General features: G+C 45.6%; 1 protein-coding gene across 1 annotated transcript in view; it reads right to left on the bottom strand.

Annotated features, from left to right (window-relative positions):
• Positions 1 to 5,610, bottom strand: part of LOC119186575 (tetraspanin-33) — a 40,479-nt gene extending 34,869 nt beyond the window's left edge. Inside the window, exon 1 of the mRNA XM_075883048.1 lies at positions 5,542 to 5,610. Within this exon, the coding sequence (XP_075739163.1) occupies positions 5,542 to 5,610 (69 nt within the window). The remainder of the gene's footprint in view (positions 1 to 5,541) is intronic.
• Between the last annotated feature and the right edge of the window lie 10,831 nt (positions 5,611 to 16,441).

Raw genomic sequence — 16,441 nt, 5'->3', positions numbered from 1 at the left:
GCATTTTCTTTTCACCTATGGCCGGTGGCGCATACCCACCGTGGGGGATAAGCCAAGAATTTATTGGTTTTACGGAAAAGTATGAAGCTTCAGAATAATACAAGTAATATTTTAGAAAGAATACAGATTACCTGGAAGACTATGGTGCTTGACCTAATGCATACATTTAAATAAATAGAAAACAAGGAAACGAAAATCTATTAGGTTAGAGTATTACCCTTATTATTATACGTATAAAAGTCTTAGTTATGTCAGCATAATAATACTGATAAACTAGTCAACGAATGAGTTTCATTATTATAGTCCTTGACAGCCGCGCATGCCTTCTTAATGGAGAACCCAGATATAGAGGTTCCTAATAACCAAATGACAAGCAGAAATAAATTCATTCTAATACCACGTAAAAGTATTTCTAAAACAATTTTCGCTCTGTACTAAACCGAGCGCAGGCATAAAAATGATTTATTGTTTTCAGTTCACCACAGAACGCGCACTGTGGCGAAGGTGCCTAACCAGACCTGTGTTTGTAGAAATTTAGAATCGGCAGCGCAGCCTCATAACATGTACTTCTAGTTTACAAGTTTAGCAAAAGGCATACTGCCAGGAATATAATAAATGTTGGTTGATTGATTGGTTGATGCGTGAGGTTTAACGTCCCAAAACCACCATTTGAATATGAGAGACGCCGTAGTAGAGGGCTCCGGAAATTTCGGCCACTTGGGATTCTTTAACGTGCACCCAAATCTGAGCACATGGGTCTACAGCATTTCCGCCTGCATCGAAAATGCAGGCACTGCCTTCGGAATTCGATCCCATGACCTGCGGGTAAGCAGGTACTCGTCCATGGAACGCCTATATTAGACAAGATTCAGCACCAACAGGAACTGCCGCACTGAAAGATTGAGAAGATGTTATCCTGACAGCTGGTGTAATTGCCATATCTAACTGGCGCAAAGTGACCACAACTGTCAGCCACAAAAACGGATATAAATCAGATAGTTGAAAAGTATAGGAACAATAAGAATTCGGTTTAATTATACCAACACAACAGCTTTCATCCGATTGTGATGCGTCTGAAAGAACAGTAACAATTGTTGTAATACGGCGCAAGTGATCTTGTAATAAAGCACCTAAGATATTACAGGGAAGTAATTGGGCGTTATTTGAAAAAAATATTATCAAATTAAATTTCCACAAGGTATGACTTATGACGAGTCGGGATGATATCGCATATATGTGCGTTGATGATTTGTTAGCTAAGAAATCGTGGCCATGAAGCTTCGAAAATTCATACCGGTTTGAAAAAAAAACGCTGTTTCTGATTGTTGTAATAGTAAATCATAAATTGTCAAGAATGTTTGTACAGTCAAAAGCAGATTTTGCTAGAAATAGTAGGAACTTTCTATTCTAGGTACATCACCTATTGTTAGGAACTGTTTCATGCAGGCTAGGACATAAGCACAAGGCTTCTCTTCCCGAAAACAAATAAGAGGTCTTAATTTTCAAGCTGAAGCCTTAGAGAAAGTTGTACAACCAGCTTCCAAAATAGGACGAATGTATATGGGATATATCTTTAACAGCGGCTCTCTTCTAATACTGATGAGGTAGTTGCTTAGCTTACGTAATACGCCACAGGCCCGCGCACATTTTCCGGCGATATAATCAATGGGAGGTCATCAGTTAAGCAATGTATGATGAATTACTTCTAGTTGCTTAATAGATTCTACCTGTCGTACATCCTGATGATAATAAGACTGTGAGATGCTCACGAGGCATTGCAGCGGGAGAATAAGAAGCACACATTCACTCGAATTAAGCATAAATCACTTACCATCTAGCAAGCCATTCAGAGTGTTAAGGTAAATTTGTGACCGTTCAGATAAAGTTTGAATGTTATGTGCGATTGCGAAAAACGCGACATGGTCTGCATAATTTGTTATGTTCTGGTGACGTGTAATGGTGCTGTTTAGTGCATTAAACAGCACTGGAAAAACCACTGAGTCTTGCGGTACCCCTCTCAATTGTGAGTGAGTAGATAATCTATACCCGTCTTTAAAACAGTAAAATTTTCTGTCTGCAAGAAACGTGTGAGCCTACGTTAATAAGTACGGTGGAAATCAAGCTATTTTAATCGATTTATAAAAACACCGTGCTCTACAGTGCGATATGCTTTAGCGAAGCGTAAAGTAATTAAAGCTGCAGATTTGTTATGTTGCCGAGCAAATTGCATACGACTTTTCAAATGAAAATTGATATTCAAAAATAAACAACCAGTCCTTAACCCAATCGAACAAACGCTATAAACTGGTTTCTCTTCAATAGGTTCCTTGTTTGTATTTTGATTATCCTATAGACCAATTCCACTAAAGTTTAGTGGCAATGTGTTTGGTATTTTGTTATTCAACATGTATGCTCCATTTTGATTTCAGAGCAACAACACAATTTTAGCAAGTTTCCATTCTGGTGGGATCCATGCGCTCCCTAACAAATAATTCATAAGTTTCAGCAGAAGATTAGGCAATTCCTGAAGTAAGACCGTAAACAAAAAATTATTTTTTTCTCATCTGGTCCTGAAGATGTCTTTATTCGGCATAGTACTTTGTGACTTACTTCAGCTAACAATTTTTTTTAAATCCAAGTGAATTTACTAGCACAAAGCGAATAGCGGAAAATTTAGCAGTGAGGCAGTGCTCTAAACTTAGCACTTTTTCTTCTAGAGAGTAGTTCATTTCTTCCGGCATAAAGACACATGATTGTAAGATTAAAGGCGTTGGCAGTACTTTCCATCTCACGAGCTATGAGAACAAATCACGCTCATTTTTTTTAAATTTGGAAGGGTAATTGTGATGTGAACTATCGTATTTTTTTTTCGCACGCCTAATAGTAAGCTTCAATACGAGAGCAATAGTACGCTTCAATACGAGAGATAGTATTTCCAGTTTGTTGAGTACTGATCATTGAAAAGATTTTTGGCAGAATTTAGGCTTCTATATTTCCGCGTACATTGATCCTTCCACCAACAAGATGAAGGTCATTTACTCAATCGAATAGTGAATTCAGAATTTTTTCTAGATCTCTTTAGCATATAGCCATTCGTACATGCAATCTCGTTAGCACTCGCATTTTGAAATTTAGAAATTGCAGAATGCAGACAGGCATAAAATTTACCATGGTTTTCATATGTGCGTGTTGGCCGATTTGAAGTTATGACTCAACAAGTAATATAAAAACAATAAGAAGGTGATCGCTGTTAGTTGTTGAGTCAACAACAGCCGATGACAAAAAATTGATTGCATTGAAGAAAAAGGGTCAATCTAATACTGAGCGAGGTCTGACTTCGGACAAATGTTGCGTGGCCTTTATTTGGACACGAGTGGCTGTGGTCAATGGTCTATTCCCACAGCTGCCTTCCACAAGAATGTGTCCTCAGCTCCCAAGACAAATGCAGTGAATTAAAGTCTCCTGTGAATACAATTTTTTCTTCAGCAGGCTGCCAAAACACTGCTGACGTGACTAGTACTTTAAACACCAGAAAGAAAATGACAATTAACCAATGAAAAACGCGTGGTATCCGAGGAGACACAAAGATATTGCTACAATTTCACGCCCCAAGCCAAACATTCTGAAGTAAATTTTCGCCCTATCGCATAATTTACTTGATACAGTTATCATTAAACCACCTCACTCATTTGACAATCTAATTGAAAAAGAAAAGCAACCGATCGTCGTCTTCTTTTTCTACTGCATGAATAGTGTGGCTGATATTGTATATTAAAGAAAGGTTAAAAAATAGAAAGACTGTTCTAACATGTTTTAACGGGTTACAATATCAAGGCGCACCAATATTGGCAAAGCCTTGTGTAGTACTATTACACCCTTTAGGGCACATCTGTAAATAAATAGGGCATTGGCTTCAGAGAAAAAAATTACCCGCTCAAGGGGAAATGTTACCATAATGAACGCTCCTTACCAACTTAAAAAAATTAGGGGGACTGAGTCCCAGAATTTTGTTTGAAAGTCTAAAGAGAAAGTTGTGCGCTGCCAGTTATTGATGTACCTTGCATATAAAGAAAACCACACTACTCAGCACTGGTACACTTCAAAAGTTAGAAGGATCCTGCTTCACTACTCACCTATGATCAAGTAAAATGCCGAGCGAGGAGGAATTCAGCAATAAGGCGCTTGTAATTGAAATGGCTTTAGAAAACCGTACACGAAACGTTAAGTACACACGGCAAATTTGACAATATTTAGAGGAAAACGGCGGTCGTCGGAGAGAAAAAATTGCTTGATTTTTAATTGAAATTTTTGATAATAATGACAGAAAATGCAGTTGTGTTTTCTGCATTTTTATGTTCCTTTCCCGAAACGTTTGCGCCTGTTATGCCCATATTGTCAGCTGCAGTGAAAGTGGCGCCAGTTATAATCACCATCAGGTGCCAGAAACACATGAACACTGTTTTTACCTAACCTGCATTAACTCGCGAACGACTAAATTTTATTTGTTTTACTTGTCGATATCGTAATGTGCTGCAACCTGATCAAGTTGTGTTCGGCGCTTGGCTTGAGGTCAACAGTGAGACTGTGGTCGCAAGAGCACCCATAACCTTCTTACAAATGATTCAATTCCATGTAGATTATAGCACTTTGTCAACTTGTAACAACAGTATATACTCACCACCATAAATCACCATCGTTATCCATCGTGTGGTTGATTTCCCGTTTCCCTACCCCGTTGTAGAGGAGCCGGGAAGAGAACACTGTCACTCACGCAGGCCTCTATGCTTTTCTGTGAATCGAAATCCTTCTATATATGTGGATTTCAGCGTTTTCATGCAAAGACGGCGTCACGTCTACGTCATGTACTGTACCACTTTATTCCTCATCCATATTGCCAGAGGGGAATAGGTAATGATAAATGAGCCTTAAATTCACAATTTCTTTCCTTCGTTCATAGTGAGGCTTTGATTCTGGAAGACATGATGTATTTAGGCTGCATGCGAGTGATTATTATTCAGCTGCCAGCTCGTAATATATTCACGTGCTGCGTGATGCCAACATGCCGAAAAATGTTCTAAACACAGAGTCAGGGTTGCTAGTGGCGCTCACTGACACTACAGTTAAATGAAAATAGATACCTCCCTAAAGAGGACAGCTGGATGACTGCTAACAGCAAGTAACCTTTTCGCCTACTTTTGTTTTTAATTCATACACTATCCTTGCATCACTGTCTGTTAGGTTTATTTATTATAATGTATAACAAAGGAAACCAAGCCCCTCAATTTTTACATCCTTCAATCAACTATTTAATATCCGATTATTCGCTATTGTGGCCTAAGGTGCTAAAGATATTTTAAAAAGACATTAAAAATGACCGAAATTGATTACCAGAAAAGATTGAATGTGTAAATCTAAATAGCCAATAACGAGAAACGCTCCAACGAATATTGCAGCTTAGGTTGTGAATGCGCATGACACTCCGGCCTCCGCATCGTTGACATGGTCTTATATCTTGCGAATGATGTCGATTTCGTCAATTACAGCGTTCGTGACCATGTCGATGAAGGCCAGAACAATGACGGCGATGAGGCAGACACCCCCGATGATCATGACGTGCTCCTTCACGTAGCGGTTTGTCGCGTCAGGGCAGCTTCCCGTGTGAACGCGGAACCAAGCCTCGGGATCGGACAAGTTCAGCACGCTGCGCCCACAGAAGATGCCAGTGAAGGTCGACTCGGGGCGGCAGCACGACGGCGGCACCGAGCACCGTTCATGGCTCGGGTTTGACGCGTCACAGTGGAAGTAACTGCAAAGAGAAGTCAAATGAAGATGAGACGAGTTAAGGAATTAGATACTTGTGGATAGGTTAGGGTTTTTTTTCCAAGCATCGAATATCCACGAATCGTGCTGACCTGTATAATCATTGATACTATAAACCATCCTGTGGGTGGGTTTGGATACCCCGTATTGGGCTATTAGCTTTGCTTTTTTTGCATCTTTAACAGCTAAAAGAACAGTGAAGTGTTCAACACAAACGCACAAGAAAGTGCGTGTCAATGCATTTTGACGTTCGGTGACATTAAAGGAACACTGTTGTGAAACAATGATTTGGTCTAGATTGACAAACTGCACTCTGAAAACTCTGGTGGTTTTTGTTTGACTATCATAAGCTCATTATTAGCGAAGAAGATCGAGGTTGGAGTTTTGTTTTTAATTTTCCCACCGATGCGGTGGCCAGGGGGCTGAGGTCTGTAGTCGCACCTCACATGGGCTCCTGCTCTTATTACTATTTTCTTTGCAACCTTGCCTAGACACTGCTTGCGTTTCGTGACCTGGAATTCCTCACGTTACAGGGAATCGTTTGACACGAGACTCATCATAGGGAGTGTACTTTTTTAGCAGATATTGAACTCTAAACATATTGTGCCCTGTTCGCTGAGACGCAGCATCGCCAAGGAATTCAGAAGCCGCGCTGCACGCGAACGCCGCTGTGGCACGAGGACGGGCCTGCGAAACGAGCTGGACGCCAGTGGCTTGTAGGTGCACGAGCACGCTGCTTGCGCAGCACAGAGACGCAGCGTCCGAGGTAAAGAGCGAACGCTCTCATGAAAACGCAGACGTCTAACCCACGTCAAGAAAACCCGGGTACGATGCAAGTGCACAACATGGAGGGTAACTCAAGAACGGCATCACAATGGACGTTTCATGAAAATGGTGCCAAAACGACAGGCAAAGCCCACATTCAGTGGCTTCAAGCTGTCCGTAAAGGCAGGTCAGCGAAAGAAGACAAGTCAGCCGAAGAACGAGCTACGCAACCTGTGAAGCCAGACGCCGAATCTCCACCGCAACGTCAACGCAGCACTAGGATGCGGCCATTCCCAACTGATGACTTCAAAATTGTATCCGCCCACAACCAGGACTATATCTTTCAAAACGAACACTCATCGATGTTACACATGCCATCGGAAGATCCAGTCGCTTGGCCAGCAGGACTTCTATGACCATGTGCGAGTGCAGGTGCAGAAAGTAGAGAATGTGATCATCGCAATCACAGCAAGTACTGAACGAGCTTCCAAACTGCAAAGTATAAATTCTATACAGCTTGATGGAGTAATATATCAGGAAAATCCGCACATTCGACACACCGATGATGTGTGCCGCGGAGTGATCTATGGCCTCGAACCAGGAACAAGCCCCACAAAGATTGTTGCAGAACTTCGCGTAGACCCAAGATACCACGTTCTTGGCACGCGCTTGCTGGAATCTTCTACAGCTGCAGTTATCACTTCTGACGGGCAGCACGTTCCTTTTTACGTAACATACCTCAGTGGAGACTAGCGATGCAAGTCACACCGGAAGTCCATCGAATATTGCCCAACCTGTGGCGCCATAGGTGACCCAAAAGACATTTGCCCCCAGCCGAAAGCGAACTTCTGCTACAAATGCGGCCACGACAAGGACACAGAACCACATGACTGCCAACCGATGTGCAAGATCTGCGGAGAACACATTGAGACTGCTGGAAAAGAATGATAGAAGAAACTCCTAAGCAACACCCCTCCTTATCAAGTAAGACGCCAGCAGCTCGATAAAGCCCGCGCGCTTGAGAATCGCTGCTGTGCTTGCACCAATGATTTACCCGGGTAAGTTATCACACCAAATATTTCACGGGCACCCTCTTTTCCCCCAAAATATGACCGATGACGTTCTCACTCTAAGAAAGAAGGTCGCTCTGGATCCCGCACGCCATCACGGTCTCGCTCCGTTAGGGGAATCAGTTACACCACCACGGTGACCGGTAGTGACGGGCCCAGTTCTCTAAATACTACAAGTGCCTCGACCATCTCGCCTGCTCAGACAGCGATCATCCGGGCTCTAGAAAATAAAGTCCAAGATCTACAATAGAGGGTACAACAACGCCCGCCAGCCGAGTGTAGCACTCTAGAAATTGACGGCAGCATACTAAAACAGACGGAAGCCGGAATAATGAAGCGGGTAGAAGAAAGGCTGCAAGAACATGAAGCGAAGATGCTTGACCTCGTCTAACAACACCTTGAACCTTTCGAAAAAGCCCTCACTGCGAAACTCCTCGCATCCATAGACATAACCATAGAGAAAGTGGTTACTAAAATAATGAAAAAGGTAGACCCACCTACCCGTACTGTAAGCACGTTCGACGCCAAGCTTGATAGCTTCATGGCACAACAGCATAACTTCATAACATATGCACACAAAAATTTTGTTACCCATAAGCAGCTGGTGGAGCAATCAGGGACCAAGCGGAAAAAGGTAAATGCTTTAGGGAATGAAACTGCAGCGGGAATTCTATTGACAGCACCAAATGACCGGCACCAGGCGGGAATCAACTGCCAGAATGGCAGCTCCCACACATAGACAGTCTGATCCACTCCCCGCTCTTCGAACTTGGCACTGGAAATGCAGATCCTAGAGACCTCGTCCTGCATAGATGCAAGGATATGTTCAAGAAATAATCTAGATATGATCGCGTTAAGGAAACCCACACAGAAAAAATCAAGCTCCTTAGCTACAGCACTCTCACATGCTCACCCCGCACCGTAATTCTAGTCAAGAAGACTCTAACCGCACAGGCTCATGAAATTGAAGACATTGGCATCGAACACATTATCGTGGAGATAATCCCCACTCGGAAGACTCAACAAAGCTTATACCTGGCCAACCTTTACAGCCCTCCATGGGAGCAGTTACGCCAATACGACCACTTCATCCACGAGCTCCGTCAAATGGTTAACGGCAACCGACTCGTCATAGTTGGGGACTTCAATGCTTCACACACGGTCTGGCGCTATCACAGCACCACCAAGAAGGGGGCCCGTGTTCACGACGCTGAGCAGAAACACGGTCTGACGCTGTGGAATGGCTTGCTTCATTCAACCCGAGTGGGCAACAGCGTGTCGAGGGATACTAATCCTCAGTATGTGCGAAGGCGACAATTTGCTCCTTTTTTGTTCTTAGTCGATGCAATGAACCACCACCTTTCGCAAAGTGCTTCATTACATTCGTACATCGCAGTACTTCTTCCGACAACTTTCCGTAAGTAACATTGTTTTTCAATGCCTCCATGATTTGAGGCATTGTAAGCTCTCTGCACCAACACTTGTTTTCCAAAGGTAAAAACTGCGAATGAGGTGGTGAGCTCACTTACATGTTGTCGTTCCAGTCATGAAAGTTTCGTGACGTCATGCCGCAGCACTTGAGGTAACGCTGTATTGCGTCTACGAGGTCGTGAATATCCTGAGAATCGTGGTAGTGGACCACGAGCTTCTCAGACATTGTCGTCTTTATCACACTCTTCATGCTTCCTACGAAATTGAACGTATCACGCACATTATCAATAAATTTGTACTAAACTCCATTATCTGCTTTGGTCGGCTTGCGTACATCATGTTAAAACAGCGCAAACAATAAAACCCTGGAAAAGTGACATGTCGCCCTGTTTTATTTCTTCCGGTTTCAATTCATCCCTCTGCATTTTTGAAAATGCTATAAAAACCAGAGTTGACCCAAACTTTTCAGGATTGAAAACATTGGTTCAATCGTGAAGTGCTAAAATGAAAAAGCGCGACGCCTCCAATCAATATGGAATATACAATTAGGATAGATATTCGTGCTCCGTTAAATTGAGGTACAGAGCAGTCTAAGAAGTATCATAGAAATATACAAGACCAGCGTAATCCTTTCGGCAGCGTAGCGCAGGAACTCAGCATAGTGCGGGCAAACTTCATGCACTACTACCCCTGCCACCTTTTTAGACAAGGCACGTAATTGTGTTTTGCTAATGTATATATACACCATTCCTGCATACGTATGATAAATATGCTGCCAGGAGCTAAAGAAGCGATCACTTCTAGAAATATGCACTTTTTTATTTACAATGGTGCTTACTCGACTGTGAATGCCCGCACAGGTATAAAAAATGTAGTAACTATTGCTGCACTTATGGCTTACGATTAGGTTGTAAATGTTTTAATTGACTCATTGTGTCCCAGCTTTTAAAATTCATCGCCGGCACAAAGTTATCCTGGGCAGCGCAGGATTCAACTTTCATAAGGACAAGAGTGCTTCACACACTAAATGTCCTGGAGCTTTTAAAAAATATTGCTAAATTATCCTCCTCGTTTTCCTCAGCTACCACGGTCGTTAAGGTCTTTTCTTTAAATATATTGGCACATCTCGCAATGCTAGAGTGATAGGTGGCACCGTGCTCTAAAGGCTTGAAGGTGATCAAAAAATCCGGCCCATTCTTTCAGGCCATTTCTTCTTAGTGTGAAGTGTGAGGCAGTAGATTGCGCCACGAAATATGTTACTGGAACTTGAATTCGGTTAGAACAATGTTTGTTGAATTGAAACGCTTTAGCATTAGCTCCAATGACGCTTCAGCGGCAAATTTGAGGTTCGTACGACTATATAGCCCGTTTTACAGACGTTTCGTACTGCGGTATCGTACCACATATATGTATATGGTAGAGATACCGTTGTATAAATATATATATATATATATATATATATATATATATATATATATATATATATACATATATACATATATATACATATATATTGAAATGAGATTTAACAGACAATAATGCCAAGGAATGTATTGAAGAAGTAATTTTAACCAATGTAATGTAAATCAGAAGAAAGAAAAGTGGGTTAAAATATACCTTGCCGTGATTAGGAATCGAACCTGCGACCTTCGAATAACGCGTTCGATGCTCTAGCCACTGAGCTATCATGGCGGCTATCCTTCCAGCCACTTTATGGGGTATATATGTGAGTTTAAACGTGGGACTGTCAGTCAGCGCCATCTGTAGCCACCACGCCGAGTGTAGAACACCCTTTTATGAGCCTGTGCGGCGTCAAGTAGCGCGTGAACTCATTACGAGAGGGCAGCTGACCAATAGTCCCTCGTAAAGAACCTAAGGGCACCACGTCTGCCAGTACGAGACCCTCGTTAACGAATAAGGGGAAGAAGTGTATACCTAAGGGCTCATTTTTCCATGTTTTGACACAATAATAATGAGATCGAACAGACAATGATGCCAAGGAATGTATAGGGGAAGTTATTAGAGAAAGGTTTGATTCCTGCTCACGGCAAGTTATACATACACACACCCACCCACCCACCCACCCACCCACACACACACACACACACACACACACACACACACACACACACACACACACACACACACACACATATATATATATATATATATATATATATATATATATATATATATATATATATATATTGTTACTGAAAAGAAGAGACGCCGTAACGACGAGGCTGGGGATTAGATATATTCAAAACCAGCGGTAATGGCGTGCCCGGTTCACCAGCGATCGAGCGGGAACCACTCTTCGTCTTCCTCGTCAGGCACACACGCGCGTCGCCCCCTAGAATGTCAATACACATGCATATAGCATAACCCCCGGCGGCGCAAGCGCCGTCTCGGCGCATTTAGATGTCAACGTCACTAGGAGAGTCGTAGGGTTTCAAGCGCGCAACATGTACAATATCGGTAGCCTGTTGGGCACATGAAGGCAACGGGGTGGCAAGACCAATTTCATATGTTACAGGCGTAACCACACGAAGGACTCGGTATGGGCCTGTGTAGCGAGTAAGCAGTTTTTCTGACAAGCCAACTTGACGGGTCGGAGACCAGAGTAGTACCAAAGAACCGGGCGGAAAGTGTACGTCGCGGTGTCGTTGGTCGTACAAGCGCCGTTGCTTCTCTTTAGAGGTCAGAAGGCGAGTACGGGTGATTTCGCGTGCGTGAGCGGCCCGAGTGATAGCGTCCATGGCATATTCACTGGTCGGTACTCCAGGGGACGGTATGACGGTGTCTAGAGGCAATGTTGGTTCTCGGCCAAACAGCAGAAAAAATGGAGAGTAACCGGCAGTGTCATGGCGCGAAGAATTGTAGGCAAATGTGACGTACGGCAACGCGAGATCCTAGTCGGTGTGGTTGGTAGAAACATACTTAGCGAGCATGTCTGTAAGAATTCGATTTAGGCGCTCGGTGAGTCCATTGGTTTGTGGGTGGTATGACGTAGTCAGCTTGTGTCTCGTTTTACAGGACTGCAAGATGTCGGCTATGACCTTCGACAAAAAGGTGCGGCCACGGTCTGTAAGCAGCTGCCGTGGGGCTCAGTGTTGCAAAATCACGTCCTTGAGGAGGAAGTCGGTGACATCTGTGGCGCAGCTTGTTGGGAGAGCTCGTGTGATGGCATAACGCGTGGCGTAGTCGGTGGCCACGGCTATCCACTTGTTACCCGAGGAAGACAAGGGAAAAGGGCCAAGTAGGTCCAAGCCAACGCGGAAGAACGGTTCTGACGGAATATCAAGTGGTTGAAGGCGTCCGGCGGGAAGTGTCGATGGCGTTTTGCGGCGCTGACATTTCTCACAAGCCGCAACGTATCTTCTGACTGAGCGTGCAAGCCCTGGCCAGTAGAAGCGTTGGCGTATTCGGTCGTCAGTGCGTGACACACCAAGGTGACCAGCAGTCGGAAGGTCATGAAGTTCATGTAGAACTTCCGAGCGAAGGTGTTTCGGAATGACAAGCAGCAGAGCCGGTCCATCCGGCTCAAAACTTTGGCGGTATAATACACCATCGTGGAGCACGACTGAGCGATCGGGCTGACTGGAAGATGGTGATTCGAGGCGCTCAATGATAGCACGCAAGGACGCATCATAGCGCTGCTCGTCACCGATGCATGTCATTTGCGAAAGGGAAAAGACGCAAGGCTCAGTGTCGGTGTCATGCATAGTGCTCGCCTCAGTGACCGGGTAGCGCGACAGGCAGTCTGCGTCCTGATGTAGGCGTCTGGACTTGTATGTCACCGTAAAGGTATACTCTTGGAGTCGCAGAGCCCAGCGCCCGAGCCGGCCAGTAGGATCCTTCAGTGACGTAAGCCAACATAGCGCATGATGGTCAATTATCACAGAGAAATTAGTGCCATATAAATATGGGCGGAACTTTGAGACTGCCCAAACAAGAGCAAGACATTCACGCTCCGTAATAGAATAGTTGCGCTCAGCAGCTGTGAGGAGGCGGCTAGCGTAGGCGACAACTCGGTCGTGTCCCCGTTGGCGCTGGGCTAACACGGCTCCGATTCCGTGACCACTAGCATCGGTTCGAACTTCCGTCGGAGCGAATGGGTCAAAGTGAGCCAATATGGGTGGAGTCGTCAGTAGCGTAATTAGGTGAGAAAAAGCAGCAGCTTGGTCGGTACCCCACGTAAATGTGACGTCTTTCTTTAGAAGCTCTGTGAGGGGTCGAGCGATGGTTGCGAAATCTTTCACAAACCTTCTAAAATAGGAGCAAAGTCCTACAAAACTCCGGACGTCTTTGGCTGACTGGGGTACAGGAAAACTGGTGACTGCACGAATTTTCTCGGGGTCCGGCTGCACACCAGAGGCGTCGACAAGGTGGCCCAACACTGTAATTTGCCGGCGTCCGAAGCGGCACTTCGACGAGTTCAATTGGAGGCCTGCAGTGCGGAATATGTCGAGAATAGCTGACAAACGCTGAAGGTGGGTCTCAAATGTTGGGGATTATACAACGACATCGTCAAGATAACAAAGACATGTTGACCATTTGAACCCTTGTAGAAGAGAGTCCATCATGCGCTCGAACGTGGCTGGGGCGTTGCATAGCCCAAATGGCATAACCTTGAACTGATATAGGCCGTCTGGAGTTACAAATGCAGTCTTCTCTTGGTCTTTTTCGTCGACGGCAATCTGCCAGTAGCCGCAACGTAGGTCTATTGTGGAAAAGTATTGGGCGTCATAGAGACAATCGAGAGCGTCATCGATGCGTGGTAAAGGGTAAGCGTCCTTTTTCGTGATTCTATTCAGATGACGGTAATCCACGCAGAAGCGCCACGTGCCATCTTTCTTTTTAACGAGCACAACGGGGGACGCCCAAGGGCTCGAAGAGGGTTCAATAATTCCTTTGGCTAACATCTTGGTGACTTCTTGTTGAATTATTTTACGCTCGGTGGCAGACACCCGGTATGGTCGCCGATGAATCGGATGAGATTCACCTGTGTTAATGCAGTGCTTGACGAGTGAAGTCTGGCCGAGTGGATGGTGGTCGATGTCGAATATGTCGCGGTATGAAGCCAGAAGGCGGCATAGCGCGGTTGACTTTTCAGGTTTGAGGTCCGGGGCGATCATGGAGCGTAAGGTCGCATCGAGGTACGTTGCATCCTGCGAGTGATGTGGGTGTTCGGGACATACGTCTGCCGTAAAACAGGTGACGTGGTCGTCAATTAAGGGCCTTAGTGTGGCGACCGAAATTCCTTGGGGTAGCACTTGTTTTATGAAACCGAAATTGATAACAGGTAAATATGTTCGGTTAGAGGTCATGCTTACGACAGAGTGCGGGACAGTAATGTCACGCGCCAGGAGAACATCAGTAATCGGCATCACGATATACTCACCGTCGAGCACGGGAGAGGGTGTTGCCAATTCGATGAATGTGAGAGCTTTAGGCGGTATCCGGAAAAAGTCAGTGGTGCACAAGCTGTTCGGGAGTTCAGGGTGAGAATCCGGGAGAAGAGGAAGTTCTAGGCAGAGAGTACCGGCGGCACAATCTATGAGGGCAGAATGCGTCGATTGGAAGTCCATGCCAAAGATTAGGTCGTGGGGGCAGTTTTCAAGCACCGTAAATTAAACGGGAACATGGCGGCCGGCAATACTAACACGAGCGGTACACATTCCAGTGATGGCCACAGTTCCACCATCAGCGACACGGAGGGCTTTAGTTGCTGCAGGCGTGAGGACTTTTTTGAGCAGGCGACACAAATGAGCACTCATTATGGACACTTGAGCTCCGGTATCGACTAACGCCGTCAAAGAAATACCGTCCACATACGCCTCAATCAAGTTCGTATAAGTGGGGAGCGTCAATGGAAAATTTGGATCATTCGCAAGCGATGCAGCACTACCTCTCGGAGCTGCATGATCTAGTTTGCCGTTCGAGAGGATCCACAGTTGACCGGCGACGGATAGCGGCGTGGTTGGGGCGATGGGGAACGGCGGCGTTGAGGTGGCGGTGAACGAGCAGTGGAGCGGCTGTTGGGGATGTCGGAAGAAGGGTACACACGACTGGGCGAATACCGACGAAAGTCCTCGTATGGTCGATTAGAGGAAAATTGGCTCCAGTTTGAGGGCGTCCAAGTGCTGCGGCAGTAGCGGGAGATATGGCCAACTCGGTGGCAGCGGAAGCAGATCGGCTTGTCGTCTGCAGTCCTCCATTCCGCCAGATTGCGTAATCGCGGAATCAAGTTTAAGTCATGGCGTGGTGCATTTGTTGTCATTGGTCTGGAGACGGGTCGGGAGACAGAGCAGGCCACAGGAAAACCAAGCTTTGCAATTTCCTGCCTCACGACGGCTTGAATAACGGAGACCGGCGGAGGCGTTTGTGCGGCACCATGGTCGAGCGGATGTGGAGGAAATGGTGCCGGACTTGACGCCTCAAGCTCCCGTTGAACTATTCGTGTCACGCTGTCCTGCATGGGTGGTGCGGCACCGAGATCGGTGCAAGTGGATGTAACAGCCGTGTTTGGTAGCCGCGTGAATTGAGGTAGAACACGGCGGCTTTTGGCCATTTCGAAGCGACGGCATTCCTTGATAGTCATGTATACGGTCGTGACGTTATTGTAGACGAGCAAATTGAAGGCGTCGTCTGCTATGCCCTTAAGTATGTGGCCCACCTTGTCACTCTCTGTCATTTGCTCGTCGACTTTTCGGCGCAACGCGAGCACATCCTGCATGTACGAGACATACGACTCTGTTGACGACTGCACACGAGTGGCGAGTTCTTTTCGCGCTTCCATTTGGCGACCGGATGGGTCCCCAAAGATGTCGCGTAGTCGCTCCTTGAAGGTATCCCAGCTGGTGAGCTCGGTCTCATGGGCATCGAACCAGAACCGTGGGGTGCCGTCTAAGTAAAATATTACGTTGGCGAGCATCATGGTAGGGTTCCATCGGTGTGTGTGGCTAACACGCTCGTACATACGGAGCCAGTAGTCGACGTCGAGCCCAGGTTGTGCGGAGAATGTACCTGGATCACGGGGGGTGGGCATCGTCAGGTATGTAGTGGCTGGAGCTGCAGATGGAGACGCTGACAGGCTGTTGTCATTGGTAGCCATGGCCGGTGACTGAATGGTGCGGCCACTGCGAAGCTTCATGGTGAAGACGGGGAACGTTCCATCTCCACCAAATATGTTACGGAAAAGAAGAGACGCCGTAACGATGAGGCTGGGGATTAGATATATCCAAAACCAGCGGTAATGGCATGCCCGGTTCAGCAGCGATCGAGCGGGAACCACTCTTCGTCTTCCTCGTCAGGCACACACGCGCGTCGCCCCCTAGAATGTCAATACACAT

This window comes from Rhipicephalus microplus, unplaced genomic scaffold (genome assembly GCF_043290135.1).
Source record: "Rhipicephalus microplus isolate Deutch F79 unplaced genomic scaffold, USDA_Rmic scaffold_15, whole genome shotgun sequence".
Lineage (NCBI taxonomy): Eukaryota > Metazoa > Arthropoda > Arachnida > Ixodida > Ixodidae > Rhipicephalus > Rhipicephalus microplus.
The sequence above is the reverse complement of the archived record's forward strand: the minus strand, read 5'-3'. Positions and strand labels throughout refer to the sequence as shown.